General features: G+C 39.9%; 8 protein-coding genes across 8 annotated transcripts; 4 read left to right on the forward strand and 4 right to left on the reverse strand.

The window, feature by feature from the left end:
• Positions 1 to 6: 6 nt before the first annotated feature.
• On the forward strand, positions 7 to 1016 carry LOC148171639 (protein KTI12 homolog). The gene is made up of 4 exons (XM_088042063.1): positions 7 to 183; positions 236 to 340; positions 384 to 682; positions 732 to 1016. Exons 1-4 carry the CDS (start codon positions 24 to 26, stop codon positions 999 to 1001), a joined length of 834 nt encoding a protein of 277 aa, XP_087898189.1. The 5' UTR covers positions 7 to 23; the 3' UTR covers positions 1002 to 1016.
• On the forward strand, positions 1009 to 1645 carry GatC (glutamyl-tRNA(Gln) amidotransferase subunit C, mitochondrial). Its single transcript, XM_088042083.1, has 2 exons — positions 1009 to 1425; positions 1471 to 1645. Exons 1-2 carry the CDS (start codon positions 1124 to 1126, stop codon positions 1643 to 1645), a joined length of 477 nt encoding a protein of 158 aa, XP_087898209.1. The 5' UTR covers positions 1009 to 1123.
• PolG2 (DNA polymerase subunit gamma-2, mitochondrial) lies at positions 1614 to 2962 on the forward strand. The gene is made up of 4 exons (XM_088042048.1): positions 1614 to 2024; positions 2069 to 2230; positions 2316 to 2502; positions 2658 to 2962. Exons 1-4 carry the CDS (start codon positions 1614 to 1616, stop codon positions 2939 to 2941), a joined length of 1044 nt encoding a protein of 347 aa, XP_087898174.1. The 3' UTR covers positions 2942 to 2962.
• LOC148171642 (elastase-1-like) lies at positions 2933 to 4004 on the reverse strand. Its single transcript, XM_088042066.1, has 6 exons — positions 3920 to 4004; positions 3696 to 3874; positions 3502 to 3653; positions 3370 to 3459; positions 3190 to 3326; positions 2933 to 3141 (listed from the first exon to the last, which is right to left on the reverse strand). The coding sequence occupies exons 1-6, from the start codon at positions 3986 to 3988 to the stop codon at positions 2950 to 2952; spliced, it is 819 nt and encodes a 272-aa protein (XP_087898192.1). The 5' UTR covers positions 3989 to 4004; the 3' UTR covers positions 2933 to 2949.
• Positions 4005 to 4144: 140 nt separating this feature from the next.
• Positions 4145 to 5311, reverse strand: LOC148171643 (epithelial serine protease-like). The gene is made up of 6 exons (XM_088042064.1): positions 5177 to 5311; positions 4939 to 5120; positions 4722 to 4876; positions 4582 to 4674; positions 4396 to 4532; positions 4145 to 4346 (listed from the first exon to the last, which is right to left on the reverse strand). The coding sequence occupies exons 1-6, from the start codon at positions 5246 to 5248 to the stop codon at positions 4155 to 4157; spliced, it is 831 nt and encodes a 276-aa protein (XP_087898190.1). The 5' UTR covers positions 5249 to 5311; the 3' UTR covers positions 4145 to 4154.
• Positions 5312 to 5470: 159 nt separating this feature from the next.
• Positions 5471 to 7208, reverse strand: LOC148171644 (uncharacterized). The gene is made up of 2 exons (XM_088042020.1): positions 6964 to 7208; positions 5471 to 6912 (listed from the first exon to the last, which is right to left on the reverse strand). The coding sequence occupies exons 1-2, from the start codon at positions 7169 to 7171 to the stop codon at positions 5534 to 5536; spliced, it is 1587 nt and encodes a 528-aa protein (XP_087898146.1). The 5' UTR covers positions 7172 to 7208; the 3' UTR covers positions 5471 to 5533.
• A 206-nt stretch (positions 7209 to 7414) lies between these two features.
• On the forward strand, positions 7415 to 11662 carry LOC148171645 (serine/threonine-protein kinase/endoribonuclease IRE1-like). The gene is made up of 11 exons (XM_088042007.1): positions 7415 to 7668; positions 7718 to 7841; positions 7890 to 8075; positions 8123 to 8356; positions 8405 to 8648; positions 9003 to 9190; positions 9241 to 10083; positions 10128 to 10321; positions 10427 to 10702; positions 10747 to 10938; positions 10983 to 11662. The coding sequence occupies exons 1-11, from the start codon at positions 7585 to 7587 to the stop codon at positions 11517 to 11519; spliced, it is 3102 nt and encodes a 1033-aa protein (XP_087898133.1). The 5' UTR covers positions 7415 to 7584; the 3' UTR covers positions 11520 to 11662.
• A 21-nt stretch (positions 11663 to 11683) lies between these two features.
• Positions 11684 to 12913, reverse strand: LOC148171646 (uncharacterized). The gene is made up of 4 exons (XM_088042346.1): positions 12716 to 12913; positions 12414 to 12671; positions 12020 to 12370; positions 11684 to 11974 (listed from the first exon to the last, which is right to left on the reverse strand). The coding sequence occupies exons 1-4, from the start codon at positions 12911 to 12913 to the stop codon at positions 11684 to 11686; spliced, it is 1098 nt and encodes a 365-aa protein (XP_087898472.1).
• Between the last annotated feature and the right edge of the window lie 2002 nt (positions 12914 to 14915).

Below are 14915 nucleotides of genomic sequence, written 5' to 3' on the forward strand. Positions count from 1 at the left end.
ACCTCACATTTCCATGGTACAGAATGCCACTGATTGTGATAACAGGAGTGCCCAGTGGTGGTAAAACCACCAGAGCCAAAGAATTGAAGGAATTCTTTGAGCAACAAAATAAAGAAGTCCACGTGGTGAGCGAAAACGAGCAACTCCTGAAGGCAAACTTTGAAAAGAATCTCTTTTATTCTGGTAAAAACCAACCCCCTAGACTTCTAACATGACTCTTTTAATCAAAACACAGATTCCTCGAAAGAGAAGCACATGAGAGGCTTACTGAAATCGGAAGTTCTGAAGTTAATGACCCCCAAAAACGTGGTCATATTGGACGCCCTCAACTACATCAAAGGTAAGATTCAGGCATTGACCACTGGTCCTCAAAGTTTTTGCAGGCTACCGCTACGAGTTGTACTGCGGCTCCAAAGCGAACAAAAACACCCAGTGCACTCTCCACGTGGAAATCAACCGCGACGACGCCTGGAACTTTAATATAAACCGCCCTGAAGAAGCCGAGAAATACGATAAGAGCACATTTGATGCCCTCCTAATGCGCTATGAAGAACCAGACGGAAAAAACCGCTGGGATTCGCCCCTTTTTGTTGTTTTCCCCCATGACAAGTTGAAAACGGAAGGCATCATGTCGTGTTTATTCGATGAAGCGCCGCCGCCCCCCAACATGTCCACGCAAAACGTAAACTGCGCCTTTATAAAGTAAAGGAAATAATATTATTGTTTTATAGCCAGCTCTCAACTCCACGAATTTTCTGTATGATTTGGACCAAGTGACTAAGAAGATCGTGGACGGGCTAATTCGTAGTAAAAATATGGGGAGGAATGGGGTTATCAGTATTGAAGGATTCCCAGGACTGTCTGTGGATGTTTCAAATGCGACAGTCCAACAATTGATGGTCCTGAGAAGACAGTACCTGTCGTACTGTAAACTACATCCGCCGGACACCAAACAGATTCCACAGCTCTTTGTACAGTATTTAAGCACCAGTTTACAATAAAAGTGTTTTAATTTAGCCCCCGTCCATGCTTGACGTTTTGATCTAACCTAACAAATTAACGTCACTTTTGACAAAGTGACAGCTCGATATAACCTCAAAGTTCTACCGGTAGAGCGAAAAACATGAATTTTTTGCACCGTAGAATAATATCGTTGCGTTTTTATTGTACAAAAAGCAAACCTGACGTGAAAACTCGGCTTCTGGTCTCTCAAACTCCCATAAAATCGAAAATTGATCCAAATAAATTACCACCGCGAACAAAAATTGATTCTACCACCATCGCGCTTCTAGAGCGCTTGTCTTTGGTTGATTGTGCCAACAAGCAAGGAATTGATACTTTGGAAGAGGCGATAGCTTTCGCGGATCAAATACATCAAGTTGATACCACTAATGTGGAGCCTCTGGTTACTGTTTTAGAAGACAGGTTGGATGGAGGTTGTTGTTGATTAATTTATAGTCTTATTTTTAGGCCTTTGCGTACGAGACCAGACGCCGTGACAGAGGGGAATTGCCGCGCGGAAGTCTTAGCCAACAGTGCTGTTACAGAAGAAGAATATTTTGTTGCACCTCCTGGAAATATTCCTTTAGAAACGCGAGAGAATTTATTGTACGATGAACATCAACAAAGTAATAAAACTGTGTGAACAGCACGGTTTTCTTCATAAAGTAGTAAAGTCAAATTGGATTAGAGTGGGGCCCACTGGGGCTCTGCTTCAAGACAACCTCCACAGGGAGTGGTTTAACAGCATTGTTATTAATAAAGATATTCAGGTCTTTCCAAGTGTTAACGGTTTTCAGGAAACCTTTAACTTCGCCAAAGAAATGTGTCTAAATATTTTACCGTTTGGTATAACTCAGTCCTTACCAAGAACACTGACTGAGGAACAAAAGGAAAATAAATCTGATTTTTCGTCTTATTTTGAGGATGATAAAACTTTGGAGTGTTGGATCTTTACGTCTCCTTTGAACACCACTCAGTTCTTTCATCAATGGCAAAGGGAGAGAAGAATGTGGTGGAGAAAAGTACGTTTCCTTCAATCTCACTTTTTGGTACATTTTTATTTTAGTTTTCCATCTCCCCAGGTCGATATGTATTAACAGATGTCAAAAACGGAGATGGAAATTGCCAAAGAGTAGAAATTCTAGCCCAGTATCCATGGGGGGACCAACTTCTTGAGACTCTCAGTCTTTACAGTGAGGTTGAAAATATACCTCCTAAACAACTAGAGGTATACTGAGTTAACCAATCGCGAAACGACGTGTAGCTGTCGTTGATTGGCTAGATTTAAAGACTTAATATAATTGTTATTTTAGGTGAAAGAAGGAAGGAAGAATGTTCAATCTCAATGTGTCGTTAGTAGACTACATTCATCAACGATGTTTCTAAACACGTTATGTGACGCCTACGATGAACCGAAATTTCAGGATGAACTGAGACCCATGTTACGATTGCATCGTAAATTGTCCCCTTATAAAATCAGTTTTTCCATTCCCTCAGGACGTAAGTCTTAAGTCTTTATATTTGTTGTTTTATGAAGAGAATTTCAAATCTAGCGCCCCCCGTTACACATTGAAAATACTAGATTTGAATCAGTTTGACGTTTAATCCGAAGCAAATAGTCGGGCGCGAAATTTGAATTTTGTTTTTTATTGCAGCTAAATCAACCGTAGACGAACTCAAAGATCTTTCCTTGTATCTGTGTCGTCAGTTACGAAAGAACCACATATCTTGCTTATTGCTCCCGTCAAGCTACAAAACCACCCTCGAATCTCAATGGAAACAGTACGACCAAATGGGAATCCCCTACAATTTATTACTGAGTGAAAACACCATAAAAACCGGAATCGCGCAACTGAGAAGTCGAGACACCACGCTAAAAGAACAAGTCCACGTAACAAATATCCCAGTGTATGTTGAGCAACTATTTAAAAACTATTAAAACTTTATTCATTTCTGGTTATATTTTGCGAAGTTGATTCCAGTGACTCGTGAAATCCATCGGATGTAAACGGAGACTCTTGTGTACACCGAGTTGTTACTGGCGAGTTCGCAGCGTGCAGAGCGCGCTAAGTAACTGGTGATACCAATTTGAACACGTTTCTTGTTTCTGATTATAAATAAAGGTCCGCCACTGTCACCCTACAACACCAAGGTACAGAATAGTGTCGTTTAGAATGAAAACACAACATCACAGGCTTTTCCTTCGCGGAGTGTGGAGGCCGCACAGATCTCTACACTCTTGTAGCGACTGTTTCCTGTGCACTTCCGGTAGCTGCTAATGTGAAGAGTTGCTTTCCGGAGTCTTCGAGGGGAGCGACGTGCATCTAAAACCCACCAGTAGTTCTAATTTCCTAATTAATAACATACCATTAATGACTCCGAAACCAGTTAAATACGCAGTCTTCTTCAACAAAGACTCGTTATTAGTGTGTAGTCGAATCAACTTAACGTTTGCACCTAAAAACTGGTTAAACCGAGCTTAAGTCGTGTACAAACTACCTAATTTTGCTGGCGTCCGCAACTGTAGTAATCCGATGTCGTTTCGATCGGTTCTTAAATAAGTAGGATGGATCACAGTTCTTCGTACTCGTAAAATCTGCGCTTTCTTTGCGCTTCTGAAGACGCTGCCCAAAGCGACGTAGATCTCCCGTCTGGTAACATATTAGCTTTGTTTGTTAAGAGGTTTTACTTACGGTTTAAACGGGCGCGAGTTTCTGTCTTCTTGAATACAATGAGCGGCTGTTAGAATCCATCGGGGGTGAATAAGACTGCCTCCGCAGAAACTGTGGTATTTACCTTGACCGATAACTTGCATTAAGCTAGCATGGAATGGGTATTCACCGACTTTTGGTTGTACAGGTTTCGCGTTGACCTAAATCGCGTGGTTAACTTCTTCAGGAGGGATGGAAATACGTACATTGACAATTGGGGTGGTGGTGGTAATTCCGAAATTAAGTGCGAGGAGATAAAGTAAGATGAAAGACATTCCATTAAAGCTTACAATACCCAAAAAATGGATACAATACAAGTACCCCCATGGTAACGGATGGACCGCTGATTATTTTAACACAATTGTACAATTATCGTTTCCGCCCTTAAAAAACTAAAGCACCAAGGTATAAAAAGTGAATTATCTTATTAAATATTTATTGTCAACTTTTGTTGTAGCGCACAAAATTTATACCAGTAATGCGGGATATCCACGTTATATAAGCAGAGACTCTCGTGTATACAGAGTTATTAAAAGCTACTCTGCAGATTGGCAACAGAGCCAAATGACTTGTTATTCCAATTTGCATGTGTTTCCCGTTTCTCGTGATGAAGAGTGGACCCCCGCTGTCTCCCTGCAAGCTCAAATTTAGTTGTGTTATCTAGATGAGGTCGTAGACCCACTTTACAAGCTTTTCCTTCTGAAATCTTCGAAGCGGCGCAGATTTCAGTGCTCTGGAATTGAGCCTCACTGAAACACTTGTTGTAGTTGCTAATATGAAGGGTCGCTTTTCTTAGTCTTATAGGAGTTTGGTACAGATCTAGTAAGTATCATACAGTCTTAGATTGTCTTTAGAATAATCCTCTCACCATTGATAATCCCAAATCCAGTCAAAAACGCCGTTTGGTTCAAAAGCGACTCTTTATCATTAGTATGCAGGGGGATAAGCTTCACATTTTGCCCTTAAACCCTCATTTTACTACACCCCCTTCTCGTGTCCAATACCCACCTAATCGTGCAGACTTCTTCAGTTTAATGAGACCGATATCGTGTCGTCCGCCCGAACTTAAATAAGCTCCATGAATTACCACTCTTTCGGCTCTCAAAACTTGAGCGTTTTTCGCGCTCCTGTAAATACTCCCCAAAGCAATGAAGACTTCGTTTCTTCAAGAGATTGCCCTTCAATGCAAAGTATATTTTTGGGTGGGTTTCACGAGACTACTCACGGTTTGGCTTTAGGGCTGTCTTCATCCAACTGGATGCAATGAGCAGCTGTTAAAACCCACTGGGGGTGGATTAAACTGCCCCCGCAGAAACTATGGTAGGCGTTTTTTTCTTTAATCCATTCCATCAGGCTGGCGTGGAAGGGAAATTGGCCCGTGTTGGGTTCGGTGGGTTTGGAGAAGCCCTAATTTCAGGGGAGGCCGTTACTTTTACATGTTTTGGATTGTAATTTTTACTTACATTGACGATGGGCTTAGAATTAACATTTAGCAATAAAATATACATCACTGCCAGTGTTATAAAAAGGCGCATCCTTTAGAACTGCCATTGGGACATGAAATTGAATTTTAAACGGATGAAGAGTTGTCCGCAATAATTATAAACCATTTTTTGTGTAAATTGTTAATATGCATGTTTATTGACAAAGGACAGGAAATGAATCATAAAAAGCACGATCATAAAACAATTTTTTATTTTTCGAAGGACTAAATTTAATGTTATTGTTCTTGTAATTATACGTTTCAGTCCAAATCATTCACGAGTCATTAATTTTAAAATAAAACAAATCTGGGGAAGTATAAACAATAAAATTAAGAATCAAGTTTCATTTCCGCGTAATATCTGACCTATTTTCAGAATCTCTTCCTCTTCAAGCCTCCCTTTATTCAACGCAATGCTGAATGTCTTTATCGTCTCTCCTTTCGCGGTAACCCAAATAATCCCATAAGTGTTTATCTGCATGACAATCTCAATCTTCCTGTTCTTCGCGGTGGGTTTAGCCCATTTAATTTCATGCGCCCCCAAAAGCACGTTTTTATTACAATCGAGATGTCCCCCTTCATAGATCGACAAAATGCACCCTCGTCGTTGTTGCCTACTATTCCTAACAACATGATTGTGGATACAATAAGCTGGAAGAGGCGTATTTCTGGCAAAATTAAAGAAAATCGTTTCATCGTCAAAAACCGTGCCTATGGAAAGAGGAAGAACGTCAACCAGAAGAGAATTCGAATCTGGAGGACTTTGCATGTGTTTGATGACGTAGTCGCCCTCGATGGCCGCGCCTATGGCTATCGCTTCATCCGCGTTGATGTTCCTTTGGATGGTTTTTTCGTTAAAGTATTCTTTCAGAAGAGTTTCTAATCGGGGAATTCTCGAAGAGCCACCGACGAGGAGGATTTCGTCAATGTCGTCTTTGCTGAGTCGTCGGTTTTTAATGCAAGTGTCGACAATTTTGATGGTTTCTTTGAAGAGGTCCTCGTTGATCTCCTCGAACTTGTTGCGTGTTATTTCTAGCTCCACAGGTCCGTCCGTTGTGGAAAACTCCAACACGATAGTGGTGCTCCTCGAATTCGTCAAAATCTTCTTCGTTTTCTCACACTGATTGATGATGTTCCACATATGTCGCTTGTTGTTCTTCACCTCAATTTTACACCTCCGTTCGACTTCTTCGCTAACGTACTCAACCAAGCGGTTGAGGAAATCTTGACCACCTAAATGAGTGTTACCAGCGACCGAAAGAACGGTGATATTCCCGTTGTGACTCTTTGCTATACAGACATCGAAAGTCCCTCCACCGAGATCGTAGATCAAAATAGTTCGATCTCTAGCAATTCCAGTGTCATGAATATAAGCCAGAGCTGCAGCACTTGGCTCGTTTACTAATTTAACAACTTCTAGTCCTGCTATTCTGGCAGCGTCACGAGTGGCAGCTCTTTGGTTGTTGTTGAAGTAGGCAGGGACTGTTATCACAGCTTTGGTCACTTTTTGACCGAGGTAGCTTTCAGCGTCGGTTTTCAATCGGTGAAGGATTCTAGCGCAGATTTCTTCAGGGAGGACGTGGATTTTTTCGTCGTCCGACTGCAGCTCTATTCTTATTTCTCCGTTAGTTCCGCGGACGATTTTGTAAGTTAGAGAGTTTCGTTCGGTTTCTATTTCTGGGTCGTCGAGGAGGCAGCCGATAATTCGTTTGATTTCTAGAAGGAAGAGAATGAATCATCGAAAAAGGTCTTCAAAGATGTACGTACCATAAATTCCATTGGAGGGTTTCGAAGCGGCTTCATGTTTTGCTGTCTTTCCGACCAAAATATTGTTGTTTCTGCCGTAATAAACGAACGATAAAGTCGTCCGTTTTCCTTCATTATTTGGAATGACATCAATTCTCCCGTTTCTTTTAACAGCAATGCAGGAATTGGTTGTTCCCAAATCGATTCCTACAACTAAATCACTATCCATTATTGCTTGGAATTATTTAGAAACAATAAATTTCATCGTTTTATCACGTACAGGTACTATCTTATCAACATTTTTCGGTATTTATTTTATAATGCGATAACGTAAAAAAATTGATATCAGATTTAAAATTCGGACTAGTTTGGATGCTAATTATTTATAAATAATATACATAAGGGAAACTGCATCATTTGAAAATCGATTCTGAGAAGTAACGTGTCTTTACATAATTTAAAAATTCGCGCGCTCTTGTCGGTAAGTCCACGTCATCTGTCAGTTTTCTGTCATCAATTGTTGACTTGTCAAGTATGAAACAACACACAACTGCGAATTTACGAAATTTTCGGGAAGATTTTCTAATAAAGTTAAGACAGGTTTCTTTAAATGAGTAACACTGTGGCTACACTTATACCAGCATGCGGAAGCGTCACATATGGAGCTGTTTCTTCATTTTGGTGGTTTACTTAAAAACCGTCGTTAATGATGAAATAGCTAAGGAGGTTTGTTAACTAACTTAAACGAGTTTCGTTGTGTAGCTATTAATTGTAGAAAATTGCAAGCACGGAATTAGCTAATGAGAATGACGACAGACTGTTGGTTTTCTCGACTTTAAATGGAGATCTTGTTGGGATTGAGAAACAAACTGGTCGCATTAGATGGAAGATTAAAGATAGTAATTGAGAAGAATCTGTAATAACGTGTTGTAATGTCACTTTTTTAGAGCCCATAGTTCAAGTTCCTGTAGACACTACTAATGCTATAATTCCTATATTCTTGCCTGACCCAAGAGATGGCTCCTTGTACTTATTAGGGAACAACAGGGAACCCCTGAAGAAGTTGCCGTTTACAATACCGCAACTGGTCGCGTCGTCTCCATGCAGGAGCTCCGACGGGATTTTTTACACAGGTTCAACCAACTCCCGTTTTGATTCAGTACTAATTTTTATAAAACAGGGAAGAAAAAAGACACGTGGTTCAAATTAGACCCATTAACTGGGAAAAAAGAGCAAGTTTTGGGATGGGACCCCAGCCCTACGTGTCCCATCGACTCCACAAGCTTTGTTTTCATAGGGCGCACTAAATACGACATTATGATGGTCGACAGTCATAACTCGCAGCGAAAATGGAACGTGACTTTCTATGACTACACTGCTCAGACCATGAGTAAAGAAGAAATGAATAATTATGGTACTAAAATCTGATTTATGGGGGCGTTTAATCAGTTTGTTGGTTTAGATTTGGTTCATTTTGCGTCGAGTTCTACAGGGAGATTAGTAACAATGGATAGACGTAGAGGGAATATCCTGTGGGATGGTGATTTGGGGAGTCCTGTCATCGCAGCATATGTTCTTGATTCCGATGGTTTGTTGATGGTCCCTTTTACAAGTTTAGCCAATCACACGCTGAATTATCTAACGACTGAGTTGTTGAGTCATGAGGGATCAATGCAGGAGCCTAATCCCCAGAGGATGAAGTTATAGTGAGTATAAAAAAAAGCAAACATAAAAACGAAAATAGGTTATCTAAAAATGTTTGATAACGTTGTTATTTAATCGAGCGTTTAGTTTTTAAGTGCCGTGATTAACAATTCATCCGATCAAAGGTTTATCTATGCAAAAACGTAAATTTTACATTAAACCCACCACCTTTAATAAAGTTGTAAAATCAGCCAATCAGGTGCGGTGATACGAACAAGGCTCCTCCCATCACGGTCGTAAAACAAGACGACCTTGGGAGTACTCGTCCTTCAAGGACATGCAAATTGAATTATTATACCAACTTTTGCTTTCTTTGAATGCCAATTATATTAAAGTATTGGTACTACTTTTCGCAGTCCAACATTGTACGTGGGCGACCACCGCTACGGCCTCTACGCCCTCCCTTCCCTGGTAGACCAAAACGTCGTCACAATAACCGCCTCCGACAATGGACCCCTGTTATTGGGTGGCCCCCACGCTCCGGATCTCCCCAAACCGTACCCAGAGTACCCAATTCCCGGTTACAATTACCACCTGCCAGAGAGTAAGTAATTTGTGTATCAAAATCAACAAAACTAACCATCATCTTTGAAGACGTGTATAAAGGCGATCCTCTCACGTTCCAAAGCATTCCCAACTTCATCATCTACATTGGTCACTACAACGTGCCTAAATTTAGCAACACCAAGTTCCTCTTACCGGGGAGTTCGTCCAAACCAGTGCATTTAATAACTGACGCGAGTGACTCGAAAGAAAATAAAGTCATTTCGACGACTGATGACTACTTTCAACATAAAAAAGAGCATGGAACTCAACCGACAAAGAATCGTATGAGCATCACTTTGAGTTCAACTTACAAGACGGTGAAGTTGTGGGTGAACCAACAAGAAAACAAAGGGTTGAAACTCGTCCTGATTATCTTAGTTGGATGCGTCATTGCGATGTTTTGGTACCTGCAGGTTCAAGTACGCGAGTTTCAGAATATGTCGCAGAATGGATCTAGGTCTAGTCAACCCAGCTCCATGGGAAAGAACGCTGCGATTACTGCTTACTCTGAGGAGTTACCTGATGGGATGGTAAGAGTTGGAAAGATAACTTTCCATCCGGATCAACTACTAGGGAAAGGCTGCGAAGGCACTTTTGTCTACCGCGGAGAATTCGACAGTAGACAAGTCGCAGTAAAACGACTCTTACCAGAGTGTTTCACTTTTGCCGACCGGGAAGTAGCACTCTTACGAGAGAGCGATGCTCATCCGAACGTTATCAGATATTACTGCATGGAACAAGATCGTCTTTTCCGGTACATAGCTCTCGAACTGTGCCAAGCAACACTGTCAGAGTACGTCCAAGGAAAGTACGATAAGAGTTTGATCAAACCTTTGGATATCCTCAAGCAGGCGAGTTCCGGTTTGGAGCATCTTCATTCTCTTGATATTGGTAAGTGATGAGCTGTAGTGGTACTTAATAACTTCCTTTTATAGTTCACCGCGATATTAAACCGCATAATGTGTTGTTATCCGTGCCTAACAATCATGGCGTTGTCAAGGCCATGATCTCAGACTTCGGTCTCTGCAAGAAGCTCCAGGTCGGAAGAATGTCGTTTTCTAGAAGATCGGGAGTCACGGGGACGGACGGGTGGATAGCGCCGGAAATGCTCAATGGGGACGAACGGACTGTGAGTTTTTCTCCCGTTTTGATCCTGTTTTCTCTCCTGCCTTTCCTCCATCCACTTTTTTCTTGCACTTCTCCGTAAGAATTCGAGTAAGAGAATCTTCCACAGACGTGCGCTGTTGACTTGTTTTCCCTCGGCTGCCTCTTCTACTACGTCCTCTCCAACGGGTTGCACCCTTTCGGCGACAATCTACGACGCCAAGCAAACATCCTAAGCGGAGAACACAACTTGGGCGATATCCAAGGAGAAGAATGGCAAATTATCTTACAAAAACTCCTCATTAGTACCATGATATCATCGCGACCCCAAGACCGCCCATCGTGTACTGCTGTTCTTAAGCACCCGATGTTCTGGGACACCGCCAAAATCTTAGCATTTTTCCAGGTTAAAACTTCTTATTGTTTTCGTATGGTAACTTCTTCTTCTAGGACGTCAGCGATCGAGTTGAGAAAGCAGAAGGTGATGACCCGGTGCTCCAATGTTTGGAAGAAATGAACTACACCATTGTTAGGACAGATTGGAGGGTGCATATTCATGAAGAGGTGGCGACTGATTTGAGGAAGTACCGCTCATACCGCGGGGAATCTGTTAGGGACTTGCTGCGGGCCTTAAGAAATAAAGTGAGACTTTGAAAAAAAGGGACCCATGTAAGTTGTAATTTCAGAAACACCATTTCCGGGAGTTGACTCCAGAAGCCCAAGATCTTCTTGGGGACATCCCAGACTCTTTCACGAGCTATTGGACAAAACGATTTCCTCTTTTACTGGTCCATTCTTGGATAGCCATGCAGTGTGTGGCTAAAGAAACGGCGTTCCAACATTACTACCATGAGAATTACCGATTTTCGTACCAGATATTTGTACAGCAGATTGGGGGGTACATAGTTGAAAAACCGTTGTATTTAGAATCTTCGAGTTCAGGAGCGGTGTTTAAGACTTCAGACTACTACGCGGGTAAATCGCCGAAGAAACAACAAAAGCCTCGATTTTTCGATAATAAACGAAAAAGCGAGGATATTAGAGAAAACGTGGGATTATATAGAAATTTAGGGGTTGAAAACGTTGTTGATGTGAATGAAGTTAATGTTACTGTTAATAATTTAGCTCCTCAAAGAAGCAGTGTTAATGTGAGGATTCGAAGAAACAATAAACGAGCGTCTAAAAGAGACGAGCCGCTAGTTTGGGCGATTCACGATAAATAAGTACAATTTGTGGTTTTTAGTTTTACATTTTAATGAGTCACTGTGATAATTGTAAATCTTTAGCACGTCGTTTTTAAGGACCAATTTTATTGATACTTGTATTGTTATACAACGATGCCAAATATATTTTCTATATATTTGAACTTTATTTTTACAACTGTAATCTAGGTTTGTTTCTTTTCAAGCAGCATAGTCTTCCGAAGACGTCGTCTTTCTCTATTACGAACGTAAATTTCTTTGTTCATTTTCAGTGCCTTCACTCTGATGGCCTGGGCCTTTACAGATCTTTTCGTTTTTTCGATTTCACGTTTTATTTTATTAATTTGTGCGGTTGTTAGTTCCATGTCTTGTAACATTTTTGGTTTTGTCAACAGACCGTAGTTAAATGTAGCTTGTCTTACTTCTTTGCGTAATCTACTACGCTCTGTTTTCATATATCCGATGTTTTGACGCAACTACAAACAAATGGATACGGCGATGGACGACCCTCAAATACTTACATCACGAACGTCAATGTTCAGCTCCTCCAAACGATCTGAGTAACTCTGAACATCTAAATCCACAATACAAATTCTTTCGCGTGCATGTGCTAAAATTTGCGACGCGTTTTGCAAGCATTTCCGGGTTTTCTCCAAATCGTGCACTTTTTCCTCAAACCGCTCGGTTAATTGTCTGTTATCATGCTTGAGTTGCACGTAATCCATTAGAGTGAACTTGGGAAGGAATCTTTCCAATTCATCGAGCGCCGCCATTGTATCATTATAGAGATTTCTCAACAAAATGAACTTGAGACGCATCTTTACCAACTCTGCGAGATGAATTCTTTGGCGCTTTATGTAGTTAGCCGTGAACTAGACAAAGAATTTAGATTAGGAAACTCGAGATTTTTACTACCGCGGGCATGTTTTGTCGGCCTGTCTTCAAAAAAGTTAATCCTTGTCCAAATTCTGACTCAAGCGTTTGTAGCTTGTCGAAAGTTTCATTCAAAAGCTGGTTTTTGGCATCACGTTTGTTTCGAAACGCATTTAACTCGTCTTTCAAAAAATCCTTTTCTCTATCAGCGCGTTCTATGAAGTCACCAAGAATTTCCAAGTCTCTGTCGTACTTAGAGTGGACTTCCGAAGAAGAAGTTTCTTTCAAAACGTAAAACATCTAGAAAACAATTAAATTGTGGTACTTTTAGTACTAAGTCTCACTTTTCTTCTTAGAAAATAAGAGGTCATTTTAGACTGAAGCCACAAGTTCTTTGTTTCAAGCTTCTTATTCTTCTTTTCATACACTTCGAAAAGTCTAGTGTACAGATCTCTATCAATAGAACACCTTTTTTCTGCTTGAGGAGATTCAGACACTGACGCAACATGAAGACGACTGGTATCTTCCTGATATATCTCCATGCCCAGAGAGCCTCTTACGTCTCGAACTGCAAATAATTGAGTTACAAGCGCAGTGAATAAGATACGTGTGGTTGTATATACTTGTGCTCAAAGTAAATCTTCTGGAAAGTCCTGCAATTCGTATCATTTGGAAATCTCCAAGAGACGCGCTTGGCCTGCTGCTATCGTCCTGATAAGTCGACTGTTCTTCTGATTGTACTTTCTCTTCTGATTGTTCTTCCTGATCTAGCTGCTCTTTCTGGTCTAACTGCTCTTCCGGATCTAGCTGTTCTTGGTCTTTCTGGTCTTGCTGTTCTTTCTGGTCTAGTTGTTCTTTTTGATCTTGCGGTTCTTTCTGATCCAATTGTTCTTTCGTTGATTTTCTTGATAGCGCACCTGTAACGACAATCAGTTATAAATACTTCTACTCATTACCACATTACCAGATCCTGATGTTTCCGTTTTTTGTAAACTGGATCTGCTCGTGCTCGCTATAGACTGAAGATGCATTGAGAACGAAAGTGTTTCATAAGAATACGTTCGTTCACTTTGTTTGTCTCCAAAAAAATCACTGCGAATACTAGTGATTTCATCATGTTTAGAAGTAGTACCGTCTGAAAGCGTTGTAAAATCATTTTCTGAAAAAACGCTTTGATTACTCGGTAATTGTTCGTTTTTGTACCGTTGGATGATTTAGATTCAGATCTAAATGTGGGAAATGAATCATTTTCTGCTCGAGTATCGGGATTTTCACCATCACGGTCGGGTAATTTTGGTGATTCGTTGCCTAAATTTTCCGACATCTTCCTAGTTTATATCTTCTATTAGAAAAAAAATCTACATTTAATAAAAAACTCTACAGTATCATCTAATGACAACTAATAATAAAACTGTAGCAGCAGCATTCTTAGATTTATGATTAAATTCTTCTGATTTTTGTTTTATAATTCCGCCGACTTGTGTGCTAGAATTCTTTTGTTGAATTCTGGATATCCTTCAATGGAGCAGTGAAAAGAAATAGCTGCAGGAAACTCTAGAAACGACCCACTGGAAAACATAAATACGCGCTTATACTCTTTAACTTTTTTTTTCGGTAAACAATGATACAATTCAAAGTGAATTACTGGTTGTCTAACTCCAGGCGATTCCCACATTTTTTTTGAATAATACAACTATTGGTATTATCAAACCATTTCTAACGTTTATCTAAAGCATTCGCGGAACAACAAAATGCACTAATCAATAAAAAATGTTTGATAAATAACAATTTATTGACGACAATACTGCTGGTAGTTAGTACTTATTTCAACGAGCGTGTGTTTATCCACCATGTAAACAACAACATTTTCATACTAATTTTCCGAGATAAAGAAAAGCACACGCCACATGTGTTATTGTTTAAATTATAGAGTAGTACCGTTTATATTCTGCAACGAATTTGCGTCATTTTATTTGGTATAATAAATTACTTTAAATTTTGAATTAGGATCCAGGAAGTGGCGAGATAGTTTCAAAATACAGTATCAGTATCAGAAATGATTTATTATCTTGAAAATAAGTATTGAAATCTCACTGGAAATTTAGAAGTCTAATTATTTTATTAATTGCTATTTCAACATATTGATTACAGGTTAAAAAAGTTGTTTTGCAAAGTTGTGTCGTTTGTTCAACTCGGAATTAGATATGGAATTGATAGATTTATCTCAAGTCTGTTTTATCTTTGTTTTATTACCGCAGGTTGTAAGTTGCAGGTGTCCGCAGTCCGTAGCAACTAAAGATAATTATTTACAGTTTAATATTTCTATGCACAAACATTGGCACATAACTTTTAATTTGTTATGTTTAGGCAATCTTTTTGCATTTCATCATATTCATAATCATAACATAATTATCACTGTATAAAGAATTTGATCAACATCATATTAATTGATCAACACAAATCTTGACTCATGACTTGTGAAAGATAAGATTAAGCCACTGATAACTCTCCTGTTGGACTTATTATTTCTCAAACCGAATGGCT

The sequence above is a fragment of the Gnatocerus cornutus genome, chromosome 7, assembly GCF_029298725.1.
Source record: "Gnatocerus cornutus isolate USDA-ARS CGAHR chromosome 7, icGnaCorn1.1, whole genome shotgun sequence".
In the NCBI taxonomy this organism is placed as follows: domain Eukaryota; kingdom Metazoa; phylum Arthropoda; class Insecta; order Coleoptera; family Tenebrionidae; genus Gnatocerus; species Gnatocerus cornutus.

Coding starts and splice junctions, on each gene's coding strand:
- LOC148171644 (XM_088042020.1), bottom strand. CDS start 7,171: ATGGATAGTGATTTAGTTGTAGGAATCGATTTGGGAACAACCAATTCC. Junction 6,913..6,963: donor ACCCTCCAATGGAATTTATG/GTACGTACATCT, acceptor TCTTCCTTCTAG/AAATCAAACGAATTATCGGC.
- GatC (XM_088042083.1), top strand. CDS start 1,124: ATGAATTTTTTGCACCGTAGAATAATATCGTTGCGTTTTTATTGTACA. Junction 1,426..1,470: donor GTTACTGTTTTAGAAGACAG/GTTGGATGGAGG, acceptor TCTTATTTTTAG/GCCTTTGCGTACGAGACCAG.
- LOC148171642 (XM_088042066.1), bottom strand. CDS start 3,988: ATGTCTTTCATCTTACTTTATCTCCTCGCACTTAATTTCGGAATTACC. Junction 3,654..3,695: donor AACTCGCGCCCGTTTAAACC/GTAAGTAAAACC, acceptor ATATGTTACCAG/ACGGGAGATCTACGTCGCTT. Junction 3,460..3,501: donor GCGGACGCCAGCAAAATTAG/GTAGTTTGTACA, acceptor ACCAGTTTTTAG/GTGCAAACGTTAAGTTGATT.
- LOC148171646 (XM_088042346.1), bottom strand. CDS start 12,913: ATGGAGATATATCAGGAAGATACCAGTCGTCTTCATGTTGCGTCAGTG. Junction 12,672..12,715: donor CTTATTTTCTAAGAAGAAAA/GTGAGACTTAGT, acceptor ATTGTTTTCTAG/ATGTTTTACGTTTTGAAAGA. Junction 11,975..12,019: donor TGAACATTGACGTTCGTGAT/GTAAGTATTTGA, acceptor ATTTGTTTGTAG/TTGCGTCAAAACATCGGATA.
- PolG2 (XM_088042048.1), top strand. CDS start 1,614: ATGAACATCAACAAAGTAATAAAACTGTGTGAACAGCACGGTTTTCTT. Junction 2,025..2,068: donor GAAGAATGTGGTGGAGAAAA/GTACGTTTCCTT, acceptor TTTTTATTTTAG/TTTTCCATCTCCCCAGGTCG. Junction 2,503..2,657: donor TTTTTCCATTCCCTCAGGAC/GTAAGTCTTAAG, acceptor TTTTTATTGCAG/CTAAATCAACCGTAGACGAA.
- LOC148171645 (XM_088042007.1), top strand. CDS start 7,585: ATGCGGAAGCGTCACATATGGAGCTGTTTCTTCATTTTGGTGGTTTAC. Junction 10,084..10,127: donor TCTTCATTCTCTTGATATTG/GTAAGTGATGAG, acceptor TTCCTTTTATAG/TTCACCGCGATATTAAACCG. Junction 10,703..10,746: donor AAATCTTAGCATTTTTCCAG/GTTAAAACTTCT, acceptor TTCTTCTTCTAG/GACGTCAGCGATCGAGTTGA.
- LOC148171639 (XM_088042063.1), top strand. CDS start 24: ATGCCACTGATTGTGATAACAGGAGTGCCCAGTGGTGGTAAAACCACC. Junction 184..235: donor AAAGAATCTCTTTTATTCTG/GTAAAAACCAAC, acceptor ATCAAAACACAG/ATTCCTCGAAAGAGAAGCAC. Junction 683..731: donor CCAACATGTCCACGCAAAAC/GTAAACTGCGCC, acceptor ATTGTTTTATAG/CCAGCTCTCAACTCCACGAA.
- LOC148171643 (XM_088042064.1), bottom strand. CDS start 5,248: ATGCGCCTTTTTATAACACTGGCAGTGATGTATATTTTATTGCTAAAT. Junction 4,533..4,581: donor TGGATTTGGGATTATCAATG/GTGAGAGGATTA, acceptor GATACTTACTAG/ATCTGTACCAAACTCCTATA. Junction 4,347..4,395: donor CAGAAGGAAAAGCTTGTAAA/GTGGGTCTACGA, acceptor TTGAGCTTGCAG/GGAGACAGCGGGGGTCCACT.